The 21949-nt window shown below is 38.1% G+C and overlaps 2 protein-coding genes across 2 annotated transcripts in view; both read right to left on the reverse strand.

Annotated features, from left to right (window-relative positions):
• Window positions 1–1370: 1370 nt before the first annotated feature.
• Window positions 1371–17037, reverse strand: LOC127411392 (coiled-coil domain-containing protein 6-like). Its single transcript, XM_051646921.1, has 9 exons — window positions 16586–17037; window positions 15355–15504; window positions 11823–11951; window positions 8632–8735; window positions 8338–8498; window positions 7218–7374; window positions 5489–5589; window positions 4529–4635; window positions 1371–2598 (listed from the first exon to the last, which is right to left on the reverse strand). The coding sequence occupies exons 1-9, from the start codon at window positions 16868–16870 to the stop codon at window positions 2419–2421; spliced, it is 1374 nt and encodes a 457-aa protein (XP_051502881.1). The 5' UTR covers window positions 16871–17037; the 3' UTR covers window positions 1371–2418.
• Window positions 17038–17794: 757 nt separating this feature from the next.
• Window positions 17795–21949, reverse strand: part of LOC127411381 (ankyrin-3-like) — a 155598-nt gene continuing 151443 nt past the window's right edge. The window contains 3 exon segments of the mRNA XM_051646906.1: window positions 17795–19848; window positions 20018–20107; window positions 21129–21302. Of these exon segments, the coding sequence (XP_051502866.1) occupies window positions 20042–20107; window positions 21129–21302 (240 nt within the window). The 3' untranslated portion in view covers window positions 17795–19848; window positions 20018–20041.

The raw sequence follows: 21949 nt of genomic DNA on the forward strand, positions 1-21949 counted from the left end.
ACAGGAGAGCTTATACTGAAATACCTCTGCAGGGATTACCACACAGCTATGGGAGTGTGTGTGTGTGTCTGAAAGAATGCTTGGCCCAAAGCAGAAGAATCAGACTGGAAAAGTACAGTAGTGGGGTCGATATGCAGTGGCAAACAGGTGTGCAATATTACACAACACTACCTCAAAAGAGCTGATTAGATGCTGTTATAAAGGGTCACACAATGTCCGGTCTGTCTATACATGCCAACTGAAGGTCAGAGGTCATTTTGCATATCAGCTGCAACTTCTATAGCAAGTTATCATTCACATACCTTAATAACAGAGTGTTACATGATTCTACCCAACAGACAACACACAGTGACACAAAGACTCTAGCACATGCTTTGTGACATATGTTGAGTGATCTTGGTAATGACTGAAGACTGCAGGGCATCATATTTTAGAACAGCTCAAAAAGATGTCCAAAAACAAAAAATGCGACCTGGGATTCATGATTTCAGAATCCAAAACATTTTCTAAAGAACATGTGTGGTGTTTGCCTGTGTAAACTCACTGCCACATTGCCAGGGTATTGCTATGTGGTAGCTTAAGTATTTGGATAGTTTTTGAGCTTATTGCTATGCAGTTGCTTGGGTGTTGCAATGTGGTTGCTTACTCGCCTACATCTAAAAAGACCTCTTGCATGTCTCTATGATGTTCTGGTCACCAGATATGCCTCGGGTCCCTCCTTCAATATAAGTCTATGGTATTTTTTGTCTGTATATGGTCCAACAGGTGAAAAATCATAAGTCAGACTGCTTAGAAAAGTAAAAGCATCTCTCCTTAAAGGAATATTCCAGGTTCAATACAAGTTAAGCTCAATCAACAGCATTTGTGGCATAATATTGATGGCCACATTCACTTCCACTGTAAGTGCCTCAGTGTAACCTCGAATGTTTTTTTTTTGTTTTGTTTTTTAAAAGAAATGGAGGGACGAGTCAAAATTATTTTGTGGTAATCAACATTATGCTACAAATCCTGTCAATTGAGCTTAACTTGTATTGAACCCAGAATATTCCTTTAACAAGCTGCACGATTTGAGGTATCAATTCATGTCCGTTGCACAAATTGTGGGATGATTATGCAGCGAAGATTAAAACTTAGGTTAATGATTTGAATAAACTCATAACACTAAGTATGGCCAGTTTGATAATGATTGCCTTAGTAAACACCAATAATTAGACTCCTAATAGTCACAATATGTTTGAGGGTACCTTAAATGTTTTGTGGGGTTGAAAGTAACACTTAAACAAGTAGAATTTCACCCACAAAACCTTATCTAAGGCTAAGGTCCAATCATATTCATGCATATTTTTGAAAGAATTCACACAAACAAAATGTTTTCTTCGTACAAGCATTTAATCATGTCGAGTTTATTGTTCAACAATGCCTTTTGTTGCATCATGTCAGTTCATGTTCACATGTATAATGACACTGTCATTAAGCAAAATTCCCTATCTGAGTAAGCATTAGGAGCTCTCCCTTTACAGTGAGGCTCAGAGAAACATCAGGCTGCTGATCAGAAACCAGTATTGACTTTGTTTTTGTAGTGGGTCACGTTTGGATTCTAGCAGTGAGACTGGTCCCCAATCAGCAGTCGTGGGAAAACCTCTATGGCTGTGTGCGCGCACACGCACGCACGCACGCACACACACACACACACACACACACTATAATACACATGCCGAAAGGCAACAAGTGCTGTATCAGTACATTTCAGTCTGTCTTTACCATCTACACGCTGCCAAAAAAGAGCCACGCACACGTCTGTTTTACAAATAAAAACGGACTAAAACGAACATACAATAAAACAAAGGAAAAAAGTTACACTGCTGCCCCATGGCAAATATGCTTCTGTTTGAGATTCAGGACTTCCTCTTGAACCTATGTGGAGATGCACTCAAACAAAAAGGAAAGATTTATCCAATTGAGTCCTTCACTAATGACGGCATTTAATTATTACAAGGAAAATTTAGCAGTCAATTGTTTAAAACAGTTGAGATTTAACGGGGGCAGTGCACAGACCAAGAACTTTATGCAAACAAAATGTAGACATGTGCAGCTGACATACTTGACAACCCTTTCAAATGATCTTTAAAACCATTCCCAAACCAGCTTGATCATTTTTCAGAAAAACACAGTAAGAATAACTAAATTAATGGCATGGGGCTGGTTATGGGTCAGTCAGTCTGTCGAGCATCTACACATTCTCACTTTTCACAATCACAGTCCTTTCGTTCAACTGTCCCAATCCTCTAATTCTCAACTTCCATTTCCACTCCAATCTCCAACCTTTGCCCAGTGGAGGAACACTGAGTTGTTGTCATTGTAGTAGTAGTGTCGCCTAGCTTGGAGCAGCCTAGCTTAAGGTAGCGCATGGTGCATGCATTAAGGCTGAGAGGGGGGATTCTTTGATGTCACAGACTGGGAGGAGCTGGACTGAACCATCGGCTGTGCGGGCGGCAGTGGAGGAGGAGGGTGTTGTGCCCCAGTGTGTGTGTTGGGGGAGGGAGGTGGTGTTGGACGCTTGAACTTATCCGGGCTGGTACTTCTCCTTGGGGATGGCCTCTGAAGGGGGAGAAAACCGAGAAAGATTTAATTTGTCAAGCATTCAAACACAAAGCAAAAGTTTCAGTTTCCAACAATACTGTTGTCATGAGTTTCTTTGCCTTTTAAAAATGGTGTTATACCATGCGTGCATGTTTGCTAGAATGATTTTGACCAGCAGCTCAGCAACATCACGTTAGAGACATATGTATTCTGGATCTTTTTACTAATGCTACTTAGTTTATTTGACAGCCAAGCGAGGCTGTTTGCATGTGTGCAAGCATATATGAAAGTGTCGATTTTGCTTAGTGTTTTGTGTATGTGTGAGAGAGTTCGGCTCTGCTGTCACCTCTGGTTTATCACAGTGAGCGGATTTCACATCACCACTGGACATGAAAGAGCCCCAAACGCTCATTGCTAAAGCCTTTGCTGGTAAATATAGGTGTATATTTGTGCAAAGAACATGAACTTGAGGCTGACTTACTCACTACTCAATTACAAAAGAACACATTGTTGGCCTCTGCTCAACTGGACAATATCCAGAAAGTGTTGTGGAACATGTATGACGCAACTGAGACAAGTTGAAATTATGTTACTTCACTGCTCTACTCTTATAGCTAACTTATTTATCTGCTTGCTAACCTTTACCTGATAAAGTGACATATTGAAATCAAATTTTTACTGCAATTAATCTCAATGGTACTGAAAGGGAAGTATATTAACAGTCTAGAACCAAAAACTGTAACATCCAGCCAGTAATCTCACAGTGATTTTAATTACGCAAAAGAGATGGCGACAGCTATCATGAATGCCGGTACACGTGACGCAAGAATGACCAGATCTCGTCTGAACTGGTACGAACCAGGTTCTGACACAAACGAATCATCCTGAAAGTAATATTTAAACCACTTTATCTTACTTCCTAATCAAACATTACTGCCGTTTTAACTCTTTATCCAATAACTTTGAAGAGGGAAAGAAATGTCAGTGTATTTTGACCTTACATAGTGAATCTTTAATAAAACATGGTTACAAGATTAGTCAAAATTAAATAAAATTTTGAATAAAATTAAGTCATCAACATACCCAGTTTCAAACTTTTGAGGTGCAAAGTGAGATTAAAAGGTGAAAACTCTGACAAGCAGGTTAGTTATGTGCAACATGAATAAAAATGTCAACTTGAGTTTAAATTTAAAACTACACAGCAACAGAGTGCAGCCCTGGGGTTGTCACTGTTGCCACAAAGTTCTTTCAAGTGGAAAAAACTCTTTATAGTTTGTAATCCCATCACTGACACCAGAGCAAGCCAAAAAATATCTAAACTCAATGAACGTGTCTTTAAGTTTCCACTAATCAAATGTCATTATCACATTTTATGTAGCCATATGTACCTTGTGCTGCTCACTTTGAGATCTCAGAACATTGCGGATGTTCTGAGTACAGTGAGATTGTTCTCTTATCAGTGCTTATTTGCAACTCAAGTAATTTAATATCTTTCCTACAAAATAGAAGTGACATGGCATCTTTGTGAACCCTGTTTTGTGAATAAAAATGGGATTGACCTGATGTGCTAAACACAAGCCTATGGGCCAAGTCAGTGTGCTAGATTGCTAGCGACTATTGAAGGACTGTCTCCTACAGCTCCATCAAACGGGTCACAACACTGCAACGGACACAGGAAGGAGATATAGACAACATAGCTTTTGTCCTTTCTCTTAGTGGGATGGTTCTCCCTGAGGAGCGCAGGAACTGGTCTGTATAAACTTAGAGGTGACTGGCAGGTAGAAAAGGAAAGGGTGCTTTCTGAGGTCTTTGTCACCAGGTAACTCAGAGGGGAGTCATCAAATATGCTGTTTGCAATTTAGCTGACTGTTTTGTGTGGCGTTACAATGGATGTTAAAACAAAACATGCCAATCAAGTTCTGAAAAAATCTATTGCGTGTGGACACACCTGTACTGGGTGGATGTGTAGCCCAGGAGAAGTGTAGTGGGGGAGTGGAGCTCGGCTCAGCGTTGCTGGAGGAGTGAAACCAATAGTGTGACTTGCGAACGACAAACCTGGGATGGAAGGGGATCAAATGGTTAACTGACATGTTTTAACATTTTAATGGATTCATAGATCACTCTTTTGGATGTAAGAAAAAATAACTGGATCTCTGAATATGGTTTTGGGTTGCTTCAGATACAAATAAACCAGTCTTCAGTAAAAAAAAATAAAAATAAATAAATAAAACATAAATTGACTCCTGGGCCAACTAAAAAGCCCTGTTGCACTATATGCAGTTTTAATGTTTTAAAAGTCTATGATGTCTTTTGATTGAGAAGAAAAAAAAGAAAAAAAAAGAAAAAGTGTGACTCGTAATATGGTATGTTTGCATGATGTAACCCCAAAACACATAAGTCAGCAGTTGGGGTCCAAAACCAGCAGTAAACAGTTATTTGAACAACACATACTTTCAAATATTTATGAGTTTATATTTTTCATTACTCCATGATTACTTAAGTTTAAAAATCAGTCTCTCTATTTGAACTTAAAGCAGAATGAATGCAAAACTATGACCTTTATCCCTTCACATCACAGTACGGTATGTCAAAATAGCATTATAATTAACACTGCATAAAAACACACACATACCATTGTCTTACCCCAATCAATTATCACCCAATGTACTGACAGGCATGTAGTCACATTAACCGTGATACAATATCCATGGTAATGCACCATAGCATGTGCAGCCATAAAAGACTTTAAACTACATGCTAAAAGTTTGTGCATGTTTAAAAGCTGATGCCATGATCAAATTCATTAAAGCATGTGAAATCCTTCAATCATAGTCAAAAGAATCTCCTTCATTAACTATTTTTCCTCTCAGAGTTTGCAATACCTTCAAAGCTAACTGTGGACACATACCCGGAGAGATGGGGCGGCTGGAAGAGGGAGAGGGGGTGTAGGGAATCGGGCTGGACACTGTACGAGCTCTCAGTCCCTGAGCAGACATCTCATTAAAATATCTGGAAAGAGAGAGAGGCATTAGATATGGTCATGATGCAATTCTCTGATTACAGGCTGACAGGTTTATCATATTAACCTTTTCATGAGTAGGGTTTACATTCCTCTGGAGTGCCCCCCCAGAGTGAGTTATTTCTGTGCGTGACACTGCACAGCCGGCACTAGAGGTGGCTGAGTTTAAACGAGTAGTTTACTGAATTCTTGTCATTTTAAACAAATTAAAATACTGGATACACTATAGTAAACATAAAAAAACAGGTTATGTCTGCTGTACTGTATTTCTTTTATTTTTATTTTTTATATAGCTATAAAAATAAAATGGACAAATAATATCAGCAATACGTTTTGCCTGTGCACTGTATGAAATCTCAGACATTGTGTGTATGTGTGTATTTGAGACAAGTGCATGGTCATCTAATGTAAACAGACGTGGCTGCGTGCTGTGCATTGGATGATCGCGCTCATAGATGTGTTGACTGAGTATGTGAGTTATAAATTGTTATCGTGTTGCTTTTGTGATAGTTTAGCTGTCTGTTTCAGAAAACAAATGTATTATAAACTTGAAGACTGCTTGAGATGTTTTTTTGTGTGAATGACAACCGCTATCCACCTAATAAGCAGACGGCTGCATGCACAGGATGATCACGCTCATAGATGTGTTGACTGGGAGTAAGTTATGAACTGTTATCGTAGTACTTTTAGTGACAATTTGACAATCTGTTACATACAATAAATGTATCATATGCTTGGGAAAAGACTGCTTAAGTAGCTTTTTGTGTGACAAATAACACCTGCATAACCACTAATGTAAACAAACATGGCTGCGTGCATCGGATGATCGCGTTTGATGTGTTAGCTGTGCGTATATGCGCTGTAAACTGTTTATCATGGTACTTTGGTGACCATTTGGATGTATGTATATAAAATAAACTTATGATGTTCTTGAAAAGACAGTATGATTCAAAAGTTGTACGGTACGAATTTCACGTGCTAGGCCAGTGCAGCTCTGTGTGTCCGTGTGAAAGCAGATTTTAATCTGGCAGCTTGTAACGTAACTGGCTGTTGCAGAACCACAGATGGCTCCTTTGTATGGGACAGTAATTGCATACATCTGAAAGGGTTAAAGGAATACAACAAAAATTAAAATAGTCATAATTTACTCACCCTAATTTCAAACTTCATCGTGGTCAAACGTCAAGATGCAAGAACCAATGAGGTCTGTTGTTATTGACTTCTCGCTGTACATGGGAGTTGATCAATCATTTGATATGATGGTGATTTATAAATTAAATTTCTGAAATCATATGACTTCAGAAGACTTGGAATATAATGTATGAGCTGTATTGCCTATTTTACTGTGGCTAAGGTGTCTTTTTGGTACTTTTTGGAGCTTGACAAGACAAGTCACTATTAACTTTCATTATATGATGATTTTTTTTTTTTTTCTGTTGTGTTCCTCAGAAGAAAGTTTTATGTTTCTGGAGAAACATTAGGGTGAGTAAATAATGACAGAATTTTCATTTTTGGGCGAACTCTTCATTTAAGATCTACAGCAGCATCAGATAAAGACAAGGGTAAGGTTAAGGTCAACTTTATTGTGAATATGAGTGTGATAGTGTGATCCAAGTACCTCTCGTCATCCATCTCAAGGCTGCTCTCACTCTCTGATAGCTGTCTACACAGCGCCTCCCTTCTCTCCATCTCTCTCTGGAGTTTCCTCTGAAGACGAATGTTCTCTTCCCTCATCTGCCTTTCCTCTTCTATGTACTGAGCCCGTTTCTCTGTGTCTGATCGGGAGGGAACGATGATCAGGAAGACAAATAAATATTACATTTTCTTATATATAATTACAACATTTCTATTCACAATATCACTTTGATCTATTTTCTTTCCTAAAATGATCTTAAATGTTTTTTTTTTCTGCTTTGCTGCTGACTTTAAGTACTGTTGTGTTAATCACTGCTTAAAGTTTTAATGGTGTGATGCTGTGCTGGAAGAAGAAAGCAGTTGTGAGCTTACAGTAATGTCAAAGGAGATATCTCCATCTAGTGGCCATAATACACATACACAAAAGTATTCAAGTAATAAAGAATTAAACAATGCTCTTAAGAACTCACACTGCACTGTAGCACAAACAATGGCAGCATCCAAGCTTGCGTACTTCTACGAAGCACTAAAAGAATGTAATTCACGTGGTGAAGGGAGCACATGCTTTTAAGTACTAAGAGAGTATGTCAGTATTAGAGCAATTCTACTATGCCACACAATTGTATCTTGATAGCACAGGCCTCCTTGTCACATACAGTTTGCATTTGCAGGCAAGTGTTAACTAAATCATTAAGCCAAATTCATTATTAACTTTTAATAATAGCTTCAGTCTTGCATTTCTTGCCATTTTTTATAAAACTGAAAGTCCAAAAAGAACGATCACTCCTCTTCCATAGACATTGTGGGCAATATTAACAAAAGAACACGCATAGTTTGATAAATATTTTTGAAAAAAATTAGCAATAATACACCATCTGGGCACCTTTGGCATACTATTTTCAATGTACTATGATGTGGGACTAAAACTAATCTTACAATTAAACATACTATGGTACAGTACACAAATTGGTATGCAGCCTATATCTTAGGCTTAACAGTAGCTCAGTGTATCTTGACTTGTGTGTGTGTCCCTCTGGTTGTAGTACAATTCCAGGGAGGTGGCGTTTGTTTAGGAGTGCATGCATGATGAGAGAAAGACTCACGCTGTAGTTCTGTAGTGCGGAGGCTGCGTTTCAGCCTCTCCACTTCACTCTTCAGGAAGCGGATGTGCCGCATCATGTTCTCAGGAGAGTCAATATCCATGGAAACTTCCCGAGGAGAGGATGGGGCCGACACTGGCTGGTCAAGCTTTTCTTGCAGAATCCTGCCAATCAGAATGAAGAGATCATGTGATGATGGGTTTCAGACTACATGTATGGGGCTAATGCATGGAACTGGTGCAAGTTGAACATCAACTACATAAAGTAAAAAGATCATATTACAGGGCACAGAGTCACCTTTTCTCGGCCTCGAGTTTGTCCATGCGTTTCCAGAGACGGTTGACTAGTGCCTCCTGCTCTTGTTCCAGAGTGTTTTCCAGATCAATCTTCTCACGCCGGAGCTACAACAATAACATAGTTGTGTGAAAACAGTACATCTTCATGAGCAGGGATGTCTCAATACCATTTCTTTGGGAACGAGTACCGATACTTCATTTTTGGTACTCGCCGATAGAGTCCCCGATACCTGTTTTTATTTTAACTTTTTCTAAACTCCATATCAGCAGTTTATTTCAATTTTATCATCAAAGTGGTGTTTAAATAAATGAATTCATAAAAACTTTCAAATGAAAACATAACGATTTTCAACATAATACTGTATTATTTTTTATCAAATCAAGAACTTATATACAGAAACTCACAGCACAATCCAAAATACAACATTGGAGTTGTATTCTGTCAAATAAAGATGCATAACAGATGTTAGATATTGCTCAAGTATAAAACAATTACTACTATTATTATTACTATTAGTAGTAGTATTACAGTGAATATTACATAACTTTACAGTAGTGATATATTTGTCATAATTTTTCCTATAAATTTACCTTTAATTTTGATGGAGCTTTTTTTTTTTTTTAGTACTTTATTGGTATTCATAGCAAATATATATATTTCACACTAAAAATGTGAACATTATAGTCAAACAACCTATTACTTCCCCCTCCCCTTCTCATATGGCCTTGTTAATAACAGTAACGAAATCAGCAAACATCTTTGGAATAACAAAGAAAAAAGATAATACTAAAACAATACATGTAAAACAAATTTCCATGCTGACATAGAAACCTGCATCGTTCCATACTCGGTCCAGCTTTACCAAGTTGTGTATACGTAAAAGGCTGAATTGGCTTATGTGAAAATTGTGCCTATGACAACTAGGTAATTTTGAGGTAGGAGACACTCCAGTAAAGATCAGAAAATCAATGAAACAGAACAAATAAAACAACATTAACTAAATAAATAGTCAAATAGATAAGTAACTAAAAACAATGAAAAAAAGAGGAATGAATGCATATATACATACAAAAACAAGCATTCAGTTGCCTCATCCCGGCGGGAGCTGTAAATCCTCAAAATACACGAAGAAAGTCAACCATGTTTCAAAGAACTTACTTTCTGAACCTCTAATAGAAAATTAACTTTTTTGCGAGCTGAATGAAAGACATTACTTCTTTGATCCATCCAGTGTGTGTAGGGGGTTCAACACTTTTCCAATGCAACAGAATTAAACGTCTTGCCAAAAGCAAAGTAAAAGCAATAACTGTATACATGTCTTTCCTAAATATAATACTCTCAAAGCTAGTGCCAAAGATAGCTATCAAAGGGTTAGGTTCAATATGGACACCATAGATCTCACTGTAGGATTTAAAGATTCCTCTCCAGAGTTCTTCCAGCCTAGGACATGACCAAAACATGTGAGCTGTCATGGCAGTTAAGTGTTTACACCTATTACATGCAGGGCTAATGTCTAGATAAATCCTAGCTAATTTTGAGTTGGTAAAGTGAAGTCTGTGGAGTATCTTAAATTGGATAAGGCCATGTCTAGCACAAGGTGTTGAGGAGTGCACCTGATCTAAAATACCATCCCATTCCGTGTCTGTAAAATCCATGCCTAAGTCATGTTGCCAAGAAGTCCTGATATAATCTAGCTTTTGCGGAATGATGGAGCTTATAAATGAATATATACATGAAATTAATCCTCTATTGTTTGGGTTCAAATCCAGCAGTGCCTCAATGGGTGAGAGCAGGGGTATTTCTGGGAAGGAATTGAATATTTTCTTAGTAAAGCTCCTTATTTGCAAGTATCTGAAGAAGTGAGACTTGGCCAGATCAAAATGATGTGAAAGGTCCTTAAAAGAATAAAAAGTGTTGTTAAAAAACATATTTTAGGACCTATTTCCTTTCTCATCCCATATCTGAAATGCAGTATCTACATAGGATGGAGGAAATAGACAGTTGGAGAGAATGGGACCTGAAATTGCGGCTGCCTACAAACCAAAATGTTTCCTAAACTGAGACCAAATTCTTAAGGTGTGTGCAACCACTGGGTTTGGAGAACTAATGTAATTGTTTCATATCAGAGGAAGTGTTGCACAAACTAGAGATCTAAGAGAAAATCTGCTGCATGACTCTTCTTTCTATACCCATACTGGAGTAGTTTTTGGATCTATGACAGAGCTTTTATTTTTAAATGTTTCTGTGTTGTTTTGACCAAGAAGATCTGACAGATGATGGCAGATTCCCACACTGGAAAAGCAGGTTGCTACATGACTCAGAGTGATTATTAAACCACGAAAGGCTGCTATTTAATTACATTTAAGTAGAGTACGTACTCTGTATGTGCATTGCGCTACAACGTGAATTTGCATTCTGTTTACGGTCATCTGCTACAAACAGAGCATGTGATGCTCATGCCGGTGTTTTCCCTGTATGAGCCAACAAGGAGCTTTAAGGTATGAACAGCCGGTGTCAGCACAACACTGTCTCCACACATTCACAAGTGCTCACATTTGAATTACATGCAAACTATATACTTATCTTATTAAATCTCAGCTTTTGCAGTTAAATAATCTCATTAGGACATAACATGATTTTAATATGTGGGCTGAATGTCTACATAATGACATTCGTATGTCAGATGGTATCAGTTTTTGGTATCGGAGCATTTTTACAAGTACCAGTTCATGAGCGCATTATCGGTACATCCCTAGTCATGAGGGAAGGTTTGAAGATGGGCCACAATGGTAATTTGGAACTTAATGAATAACAGGTTATGTATTTGTTCAAGTATAACCTGTTCTGAATCGGTGTTGTTTGGAAAATATGCGTTCCAGAGTCAGGTATTGGCAGATGCCCATGTTACCAGAAAAAACATTTCTTGGAGGTCACCGTTTTAAACCAGTTTCAAGTACCTGTTCTAGAGTTATTTATTTGAAAATATATCCATACCCAGGAGTTCTTTTCAGCTGGTCCTGTTCAACAGCAGGTTATCTGAAGATGGTGCCTTGTACCTATTCTAGTGAAAGTCTCTTGAAGATGTCTAGAGGGTTCTGTGCTACAATGACCTTTATTTGAGATGGTGCCCATTCTAGAACAAGTTGTTTGGATGTAGTTAAGTTATACAGTAGTTTGCATGAAGGAAGTACCTGTTCTAGAGTGAGCTGCTTGGAGATGGTGTCATTCTCCAGTTTTTTTATCTTCTTCATCAGTTTATTGACCTGGAACTCCTGCTCCTGCTCCAAGTGCTGTTCCAACTCAGCCTTTTCATGCTGAAGCTGAGAGAGAAACATCAGGGGAGTTAAAGCCAATGAGAATCAAACAGAAGCGACACACTCCCAATTTTTTATTTAAAGCAGACACTTTACATATAAAATGTCTGGTGTGGTCCAGACATTGCGTCTTGGTGGTGTTCCCAAACAACATGTCAACTCTTCACAGTCTTTTAAATAACCCTTTGGGTGTGTGTTTAATTATATGGAACATTTCAACCAATGTGAATCAGGTAAAAGACTGAATGCCTTGAAATAACACCAAGCCCAGAGCTAAGAAATCAGTGCTTGTTTCCAGCTTTACACTGAAGCAGCTGAAAGGACAAACTGATGTGTCTTGTCTGTGGGTTGGGCTGATTAAACAAACACACACACATACACACACACAAAATTGCTAGATTCACACTGGAGAAAAGCATACTAAAGCCAGATGTATCCAGAATAAGCCATACAGGGTCTAGTTTGAGGGACTTGAGTCTTAGCACAGGAAGCTGCTTGATCAGAGCAAATTCATGACAGAAACACTTGCTTCTTTGGCTGTTAAGTTGTGAAAGTTTTATAAATATATTGGCAAAAACTCCAGTTTCATCTAACAGAAATCACTTTTGAGTTTTTGCATGAAACAAACAGACAAGAATATACAAATGTATGCTTGTTTCTTGCATATAACCACAGCTAACTCATGAACTCTGTTATTTATAAACAATACACCAAATCTACTCAACACATGCACCATATGTCATATGTTCTAAGGCAGTGGTTCTCAAAGTGTGGGGTGCACCCCTTAGGGGTGGCGTGGATGTATTGCAAGGGGGCACGGGAGACTGACCAGTCCTCAAATCTCATTCACTTTCACATATTCAACAAAAACAGTGAAAATACACCTAAGAACCAATGTGCACAATTTCTTTTCCTCTGCCTTTTTTCCTGCCTTGTTTAAACTTTCGCCTGGCACCGCAGCGCTTCCTGCACGCGCAGCTCTTGACAGCCCAAAGCGTTGATGTCAGGTGCGTTCATGTAAACAAGGTTATTCTTGCATGCGCACCAGTTTCAAATGAGTGACGTGGTGAATTAACACTTAAATTTCGGTCTGTTCCTCACACAACACTATTATATGGCTTCAGAAGAATTGAAATCTAAGACATGAGTGTTATGGACGACTTTAATGGCGGTTTTATGTGTGCTTTCGTAGCTTGGACAGTCACAAAAACGATCCTCTCGCCCCTCAATCTAGTGTTTCACGGATGAAAAAAGCAATACTGATTTTGACGACGAGGGTGAGTAAATGATGGCGGAAAGGTCAGTTTTTATAAAAGTATCATTAATCAGGTGCAAATTATTGTCCAGATGTCCTGATGAAAATTATGGTCCAGATGTCTTGACCGCTACCGAAACATAGACGGTGCCGTCACCTGATACTTGTTACTTTTTTCAGCGCTGGCTAGGATGCGACAATCACAGTCATTTATTATTCCTGGATGAGGATTTAAAAGACTGCTGAAGCTTATTTCCATTCATATGTATGAATCCTTCCAATTATCAGTTTTTATTAAAAAATAACTATTCTAGAATAAAATTGTCTCCAATGAGATTTAAAACTTTCTGGTAGTTAAATGCGGATGAAAGGAGGATTCGGTTTTCTGAGCGGCCAAACGCCCACTAAAGTGAAGTGTAACTTTTCAGTTTTCATTGTATTTTTAAATAAAACCTTTTTTGTCAAATGAAGATGAAAGAAAATGTAGTTTAAACTTTTAAAAGCATTTTTTTTCAGTAAAAACATCCATCTAAGCTAAGAGGCAGGCTCAATGTGACTAATACTCACATTCCCTAAACAATCTCTCATAAGATTTATCACATAAGGCTCTGGGCCCGGAAAAACCCTTAGTGACAATAGCCTTAAGGCTGATTTATACTCCTACGTTGAACCTACACATAGCTATGGCAGTTGAGGCGTAGCCTGATGTGCACCTCTTCAAAAATGTAACCACGCATTGCGTTGACGCAGCCCACAACAGCAGTGACTGGTCCGTTTTGAACCCAGAGATCATTCCCAAGGATGATAAAAAATTATGAGGTAGCATCACATTTTTTCCAAGATTATTTTAAGATCTATGCATCGTATCCACTAATCAATGATCGTTTTACATGGTGTTTGTATTAGTTGTTTTTCGAGAGCGTCTGCTGTTTAAGTTTCATGAAGTTCCAAGCAAAAACATGACAAAAGCCACATTTGTTTACAACTTATAAACTCTGTGCTTTTTCTCGATATACAGTGCATCACTTTTTCCACATTTTGTTATGTTACAGCCTTATTCCAAAATGGATTCAATTCATTATTTTCCTCAAAATTCTACAAACAATACCCCATAATGACAACATGAAAGAAGTTTGTTTGAAATCTTTGCAAACTTTTTTTTTTTCAAACAAACTTCTTTCACGTTGTCATTATGGGGTTTTGTTTGTAGAATTTTGAGGAAAATAATTAATTTAATCCATTTTGGAATAAGGCTGTAACATAACAAAATGTGGAAAAAGTGAAGCGCTGTGAATACTTTCCGGATGCACTGTACGTATATTTGGTATGTTAGGAAAACCACATTTGTTGTATTCTACTTGAGACCTTTCCGATCTGCATGATGCTTTGATTGCATGTTTGACAGTATGGTGTACAGTAAATAATCATATATCTTCAGTTAGAAAAACGGAACAATTCTAATCTGTCAGCAAATTAAAAAGCACCTGTTAAGATATAAGTTGTAAACCTGTTAAGTTACGTTGTCTATATGCAATGTAAATTCCAGCTTTTAGCTTTAAAACGACACCAAATTTGGTTTTGGTCAAGCGAGTAGTTATTCATTGATTACTTCTTTCAGCATGGAGCATCAAAGTATGCAAGTATATATATTTATTAATGGTAAAGGGACACAAAAGAAAGCATACAGTACATACCCGACTTATTGTCTCTCTGCATGGCAGCAAAATACTACATAGTTCTTGAACTCGTTTTTCATGCTACATTAATTTAATACATATTTTGAATCCACGAAATGCATTTGCCTTAGTTTATTTATGGAATGTAGCCTATAGTTATTTCAAAAATTAAGGCATTTTCTCACAATATACTAGCACTTGGCTGTGAACTCACTGAAAGATGCAGACACACCAATGCAGAACTATAAATGCAATCCACTGCATTGGCCACTACACGGAGCCTACACCGTAGGTTTGATGCAGAAGTATAAATCAGCCTTTACAATTATGTGAAAGTTACCTTTATGGGTAATTCAAAGGGCAAGTGATCATGTTTAACCTCTTTCCCCTATGAACTAAGATCAGCTTTCCTCATGCCCCTCTCGCTGTGACCCCAAACGCACCTGATGCTGGGTCCTCGTCTACTATAGTTTCTCACCTGCATGAGTTTCCTGGACAAGTCATTGGTGAGGAACTCCTCTTCTTTCTCATAGTTGACAGCAAGCGTCTCTTTCTCCTTTTGCAGAGCCTGAATCTTCTTAAATAAAGTGTTGGAGATGAATTCCTCTTCCTGTTCAGCCCGCGCTTGCTGCAGGAACAAACACAAAACGTTTAACTTAATGTCCCCATAAGCTTCCACAATTGAAATAAGGTAAATTTGACATTAGATTATCACAGATTACATTGGGTCACATGACCATGCCTAACTTCCATAACCAAGCAACTACACAACCCTAAAAAAAAAAATCTTAAACCATGCTTTATGAAACAATTTTTCGTCATATTTCAATCATTTTAAAGCAGCCAAAAGTACTGATCGTCATCATAACATCTTATGTTAATTATTAGAAGATTAAATCTCTTATGGCATATCAGTGATCCATAATCCTTGTGCAATCCGTCGTACGACAACATCCAGAATAAAATGCATGACTCATTGTAAACCGCTGCACAACCAGCACACACTCCCGCCACCAAATATCACTCCAGTCAATGCACTGAATGTAAGAATCAGTGTCTGCTTCACTGATGTATTTGTTGGCTCTTTGTCTAAATGCAGATGGTCTGAGTGAAACGCTGATTCACATACAGGATGTTGACGCATTAGAGCCAAATATACAGTGCCAACATACCACCCTGGCACAGGCCTTAAACATAAAACTAAAACTATAAGACTAAACAAAACATACAAAAATATAAGACGTGCAAAAATATTATGCATTAAAACCACGAAGGCAATCCACGGGGGGAGAGATGATCACTAAACGCCTTGTGTGGTCTGTCCACATACTGAGCTCCACCAGAGTCCTGCTGTCTATAAAAAAAACAACATAAGAAGAACAAATATACATTAAAACGATTAAACTGAGAGCTTTAAAGCTTTTGAATCTATAGCATTTTATTCAGCTGGCCTGTGAGAAACATTAGCATTAATGCTATTAAACTGCTTCCAGGCTTTTGTTGGCTGTTATCATCTTTCACAGTTAGCTCGCAGGCTAGCAGGAGTGGCAAAAGCTAAACGCCCTCAAAACGCTTCTTTTTGGACGAAAACAAGCTCGTTTTGGACTCTGATGTGGTCTATAATGCGTCTCGGATGTTTATGGGGGCCCTCGGAGTGCTGTCAGGTGCGTTACAGGGATTCGCGAAAGGGACACGCGGGGCTGACTCACGATGGTGACGCTGGCTTTGCGCAGGTCGCGGTTCTCCTCCTGCAGCGCTTTGCACTTCAGCTTGAACGTCTCGAGCTCGATCTTCAACACTTTGTTCTCCTGCTGTAGTGAAGCGAGACGGTTCGTCAGCTCCTCCAGCCGGGACTGGGAGATCAGGACGCCCTGCGCTTTGGTGGCGGTGTTCGTGGTGGTCATAGTAGTGTTGGAGGCGGCAGCGGAGGACTGCGGGGTAGCGGAGCTGCTGCTGCTGCCCGCGCCGTCCGTGTCGCTCTCGCTGTCCGCCATGGTGTCGAGGGCTCGTTGCCTAGTAGAGCTCGCGACGATGCTCGAGTGGAGTGGAAGTGGCTTTCAGAGCCTGGAAAAAAACGAGGGTTTAACGCGAGCAAGCGTTGCTAGTCCAGAGAGGGTCCAAGAAATGACTGGGTGTGCTGAAAGTGCAGGCGAATGGGGAGGGTGGCGCCGCCCTGTGGCAGAGAGGACAGTGTGTTTAGAGTTTATTTGCATTAGCACCATCACTTGGGACTATTAATTAAAGGGATAGTTCACCCAAAAATTCTCTCATCATTTACTCACCATCATGCCATCTCAGATGCGTATGACTTTCTTTTTTCTGCAGAACACAAACTAAGATTTTTAGAAGTATATCTCAGCTCTGTTGGTCCATTAAATGCATGTGATTGCTGACTAGAACTCTGAAGGTCCAAAAAAAGGCAGGATAAAAGTAATCCATATGGCTAAAATGGGTAAATCCATATCTTCAGAAGCGCTATGATATGTGTGGGTGAGAAACAGATAAATATTTAAGTCCTTTTTTTCTCCTAAAAATCTCCACCTTTGAATAACCCCAACCAGTAGGTGGCGATAAGCATAATGAATGCGAATCGCCATAAAAACAAAATAAAAAAAAATGCGGAAGAAAGTGAAAGTGGAGAATTACAGTAAAAACCACTTGATTTGATATTTTGTTAACTAATGCTATGAAATTAATTTTTAAGTGAAAAAAATAAAAAATAAAAAACATTTTGGATTGCACTGTCCCACAGCATCTGTAAACATTTTATTAAACTATTACTATGCAGTAGAAAAAGGATAATACACCAGTTCACTCTGATATAACACTGCATTGAAAATTTTAAAATACAAGATGCTTTTCAGAGATTGGACATAAATGTTGAACTATGAATAATAAAAAAAGAAAAAAAAAAGTAATAGGTTTGCAAAATCAATGCGTTTATTTCATTTTTAAATCAGATATTTGTCAGACATTTGAAACATTATGGTGGCATCATAGCTGCTAGTTTCTAAAAGAGAAGACCTCCAATAACCAAAGTGCTATTATAGTTACATTTAAATGGCTTCACTTGTAAGAATTGTACATCAAAAATTTTGCTCAGGTGAAAACAATTATATCAAACAAAGTCAACTGATTGGACCATGCCAGGCCCCTCCCACAGTTTGATTGACATGTAACAGGGAAGCAGAACCACACCCCACCATGACATAGTTTCCTTATAAAGTCTCTCAGGAGATCTCATGTCCATAGCAAAGTTCAGCACACAAAACGATATTTCACACCATACACACCACAAGCTAATAAGACTAACACTATTGAAAGAAAACAAAACAAACAATCTCTAAAGAAAAATTGTATATTATCAAAAGCGATGCAGAACTCTGCAACATATTGACTCTCTGGTCTAAAATATATCACACAGTTTTATAATTGGAAAATTTTTCTTGTAATACTAAAAATTATAATGTTCATCCATTGTATGTCATTTGTAATACATAAGCCAATAATTTGACAATAAAGGTCTAAAGACGACCCATACAAGTATGTGTGACTCCAGATGAAAATATTAAATATTCACCTAACCTGAAACAAAATGCCAAAATTTTATTTTAAAACCTCAGCAGTCAAAAGAAAACAAGGGCAAATGTATGAAGACATTCCAATAATGACTACAAATAGCCTTAAGACAGAGAGAGACCTCTATGCTGTACAGCCACTACACATGATACAGTGAAAGTTGAACAGAGAGGCTGATTACTAGCATTAACATTCTGAACACCTCTTACTTGCAGCGTTCAGGCTAACATCAGCAGACGCTGTTCCACACGGAGGATAACAGACACTACACTGAACTCCTAAGGAAGCAATCTGTTAAGAGCTTTTCACACTTAATCATTTCTACAATATGGATGCTTTTAGGGTAACATTTTGGAGTATAAAAAGGTGAGACATGTTAGGGTTGTATGTGTATGCAAGAAAAAGTATTTTCTTATTTGTCTTTTAAATACAGTGCTTTGCAAACTTAGAAAAAAGGTTCCTAAAATAAGGTGAACTACATGCATCAAAATATTAGTCCTCTGAATGACTTTTTTCACAGAACTTGATAAATTCCCATTTTGGGAATCGCTGTAATTCGCAGAGGATTTCAAGGAAGGAAATGTCCCCTGAAAACTGAACTAACTTCACTCATATACAAACATACCTGCTATAATAATTATCTATACAAGAGCATGTGAAGCTACACTCAAACTGTCTTTAAAATGTTGAAAGCACTTGTAAAGTGTATTTTTGCAGTGCTCTTTCCAAATCTAACTGCTAAATTGTATTTTTTACATAATGTAATTTATGTACAGAAAAGTCCACCACATAGTTTATTTTTGCTTTAAAAACAAAAAAACAAAACACAGGGATCCTTCTCCTAATGTCATGGGTCCACGGTAATGTGTAAGGCGAATATTTTTTTCCCTCCTAGAGCTTTCGTGCCATCTTTGGTCACAGAGAAATGAGTGTATGTTACTGTTGTTTTTGTTTTTTTCCCCAGCTTGGAGTTTAAGGGATATTTTAAAACTGCCCTTATATTCATCTGATATTCATGGCACAAAAGTGTCAGATTTCCTGTTGGTCCACATCAGCACAGGTTGTAACGCTCAAGAAGAATGTAGTGTAACCTCATAGGTCCCCAGAAACAGAAAGAAGAATTACATGGGATCCAAAACAGAGAGGAAGAAGAATTCAACGGGACCCAGCTCGAACAGGAAGTAGAATTCACCAAAACCCCCTTGGAACAGGAAATGTGTCCGCAGAGAGTGAGATGCATGCTCATGCGCAAGCTGGTAGGTCAAAGTTTTGTCTTTTTGAAGACCATGCATTTCAGAGTGGAAGCTGTAGATGGGTTTTTTGGGGCCAGATGTCTCTGTTTAGCTCTTGTGGCCCTGCCTCTCAGGACACAGTTCAAAATATACCTGCAAACCTTGAGAGACACGATTCAAATATTAAGAAAAACAAATGTATCTGTAATGTTGCTATTTTATAGGGAAAAACGATGTGATATATTAAGTAACATGAGACATGTAGAATAATTACTATGTACAGTCTACGTTATAACAATAATAAACAGAGGGTTATTTTAAATGTGGTACCTGGCTGTAATTGTGAGGCCAAATCTATGAACGATGCTTTCTCTCTGATGATCGCTTTTCTTCCTTTTTCCTCACCTTGGAAACTTCTCCCTGTTTACACATACAAGAGAGACAGACCTGCATCAAAGAGACAATTATCATGGACAATTTCTGTACAAATCTGTAAGAAAAGAATGTAAGTTTAGCATCAACAGGTCACCTTGAAAGCAGCCAGACACCAGAATTGTATAACAACCTAATCAGTAATAATTAACAGGAAGTTAATATTAAACAGCTCGAGCAGTGCAGTTCAGTTCATGTTATTTATTGCTTTAGGGAAAGCATGTGAATAGGGCTGGAAGGAAGACAAAAAAGGACAAAAGGGGAGGAGGAAGACAAGTCAAGGTGCCCACAGATCTACAAGAGCAGAAAATCATAAGCTTAATGCAGCTAAATATAAGTTAAGATGAGAGACAGCTGAAGAATCATATTTGTCAGTTTCCTTGAACAGAAACCATAATTTTCTGATACATTAGCATCAAACCAATCAAACGGTTTCCAATGGGACTCTGAGTAAAAAATAATGAATCTTATCAAACAGTTCTTTATAAACAATTCAAGACATTTCAACAAAACACACACACACACACACACACACATTCATAAAGTTGACGAGCTCTGGTCTTCAGTCTGAGCAAATGTGATGAGAAATCCTGTGATGCAAAAACTGAATTGTGATATGAATCTTAAATACATATACTACAAATTCACAATTAAAACGAGAACATTACTGTTTTAGGATGACCTACTTTAAATAAATAATTACAATATTTCTAAACAACTAGATTGTAAGTTGTTTAGAAACAAAAAAACCCCAAAACTAGTAGAGTGTCCAATACAATGCTCAGATGTTGCTAGGGTGTTCTGGGAGGTTGGCTACTAGTCCAAGTCAAATTGTGTAGCTCAACTAACCCTAAGTATGAGCAATAGTAATAGTGATGTTTGCCTCAGCAAGATCCACTAATTAAAGGTTTGATATAATTCTGAAAAATCTTAATATGATAATAAAACTGTCTTCTGTGTGTGATAAAAAAAAACAAAAAAAAAAACACTCCACACAGACTGTGCAAACCTCAGCATGTGCAGCAGGGTGGGTTTGGATGTCAGGGACTAGGGGGCCGTGGCTCTTCCCCAGAGTGGCAGCACTAAGAGGGCAATCAGGGTCTCCCTGTGACCCTGTGCCACTCACCAAGCCCTGGTATACTGGAGTAGGTGTATCCACACAGCAAATCACCTTTCGAATGACCTGTAGATGAGTATTGAGGGTCAAAGGTCACACTAATGCTTGACATGGAAAAATGGCATGTGAGGAAAGAGAAAGGTCACTGAAGTAAATATTACAGAGGACTGAGCTGCAAGAGAGATATATTATTTATTACAGTGCTTGCAGTGCTGCACTGCATTTATGTTGCTCAAACACACTGGTGAGGGGTTTGTTCTAAACTCCTAACACTAAGTATTAAACTTCAGCAATTTTTCCAATGCAAACCTGTTAATGTACAGCATCCACTTAAACTGTTGTTAATTTCAGCCTTATTTAAATTTATTTTTATTTTTCTTATGAATTTTATACCTCTGAAGCCATTTCAGCTTAAAAATCTCCCACTGACATACCGGTACATAGTTAAAACATTCAGCTTTCAAAATGTAACCAACACCAATGATGTCATAGTGCTATTTGCAAACTGAATTGGTTTCATAATTATTGCATCTGTTTAACTATCTATAACCACCTTTAAACTGCAAAGATGATGTCGCACTATGTGTTGATTCAAATCGATGTGCTTAAACAGCATGACAGTGGCTACATTTACATGTACACCAATACTCTGATTATTGCAATAATCTGAGTATAAGGAATAATTAGAAGATGTTGTAACAGGTAAAGGATGG

This window comes from Myxocyprinus asiaticus, chromosome 20 (genome assembly GCF_019703515.2).
Source record: "Myxocyprinus asiaticus isolate MX2 ecotype Aquarium Trade chromosome 20, UBuf_Myxa_2, whole genome shotgun sequence".
In the NCBI taxonomy this organism is placed as follows: Eukaryota; Metazoa; Chordata; class Actinopteri; order Cypriniformes; family Catostomidae; genus Myxocyprinus; species Myxocyprinus asiaticus.

Coding starts and splice junctions, on each gene's coding strand:
- LOC127411392 (XM_051646921.1), bottom strand. CDS start 16,870: ATGGCGGACAGCGAGAGCGACACGGACGGCGCGGGCAGCAGCAGCAGC. Junction 7,375..8,337: donor CCGCACTACAGAACTACAGC/GTGAGTCTTTCT, acceptor CCTCCCGATCAG/ACACAGAGAAACGGGCTCAG. Junction 2,599..4,528: donor TACACATCCACCCAGTACAG/GTGTGTCCACAC, acceptor CTCCCCCTTCAG/AGGCCATCCCCAAGGAGAAG.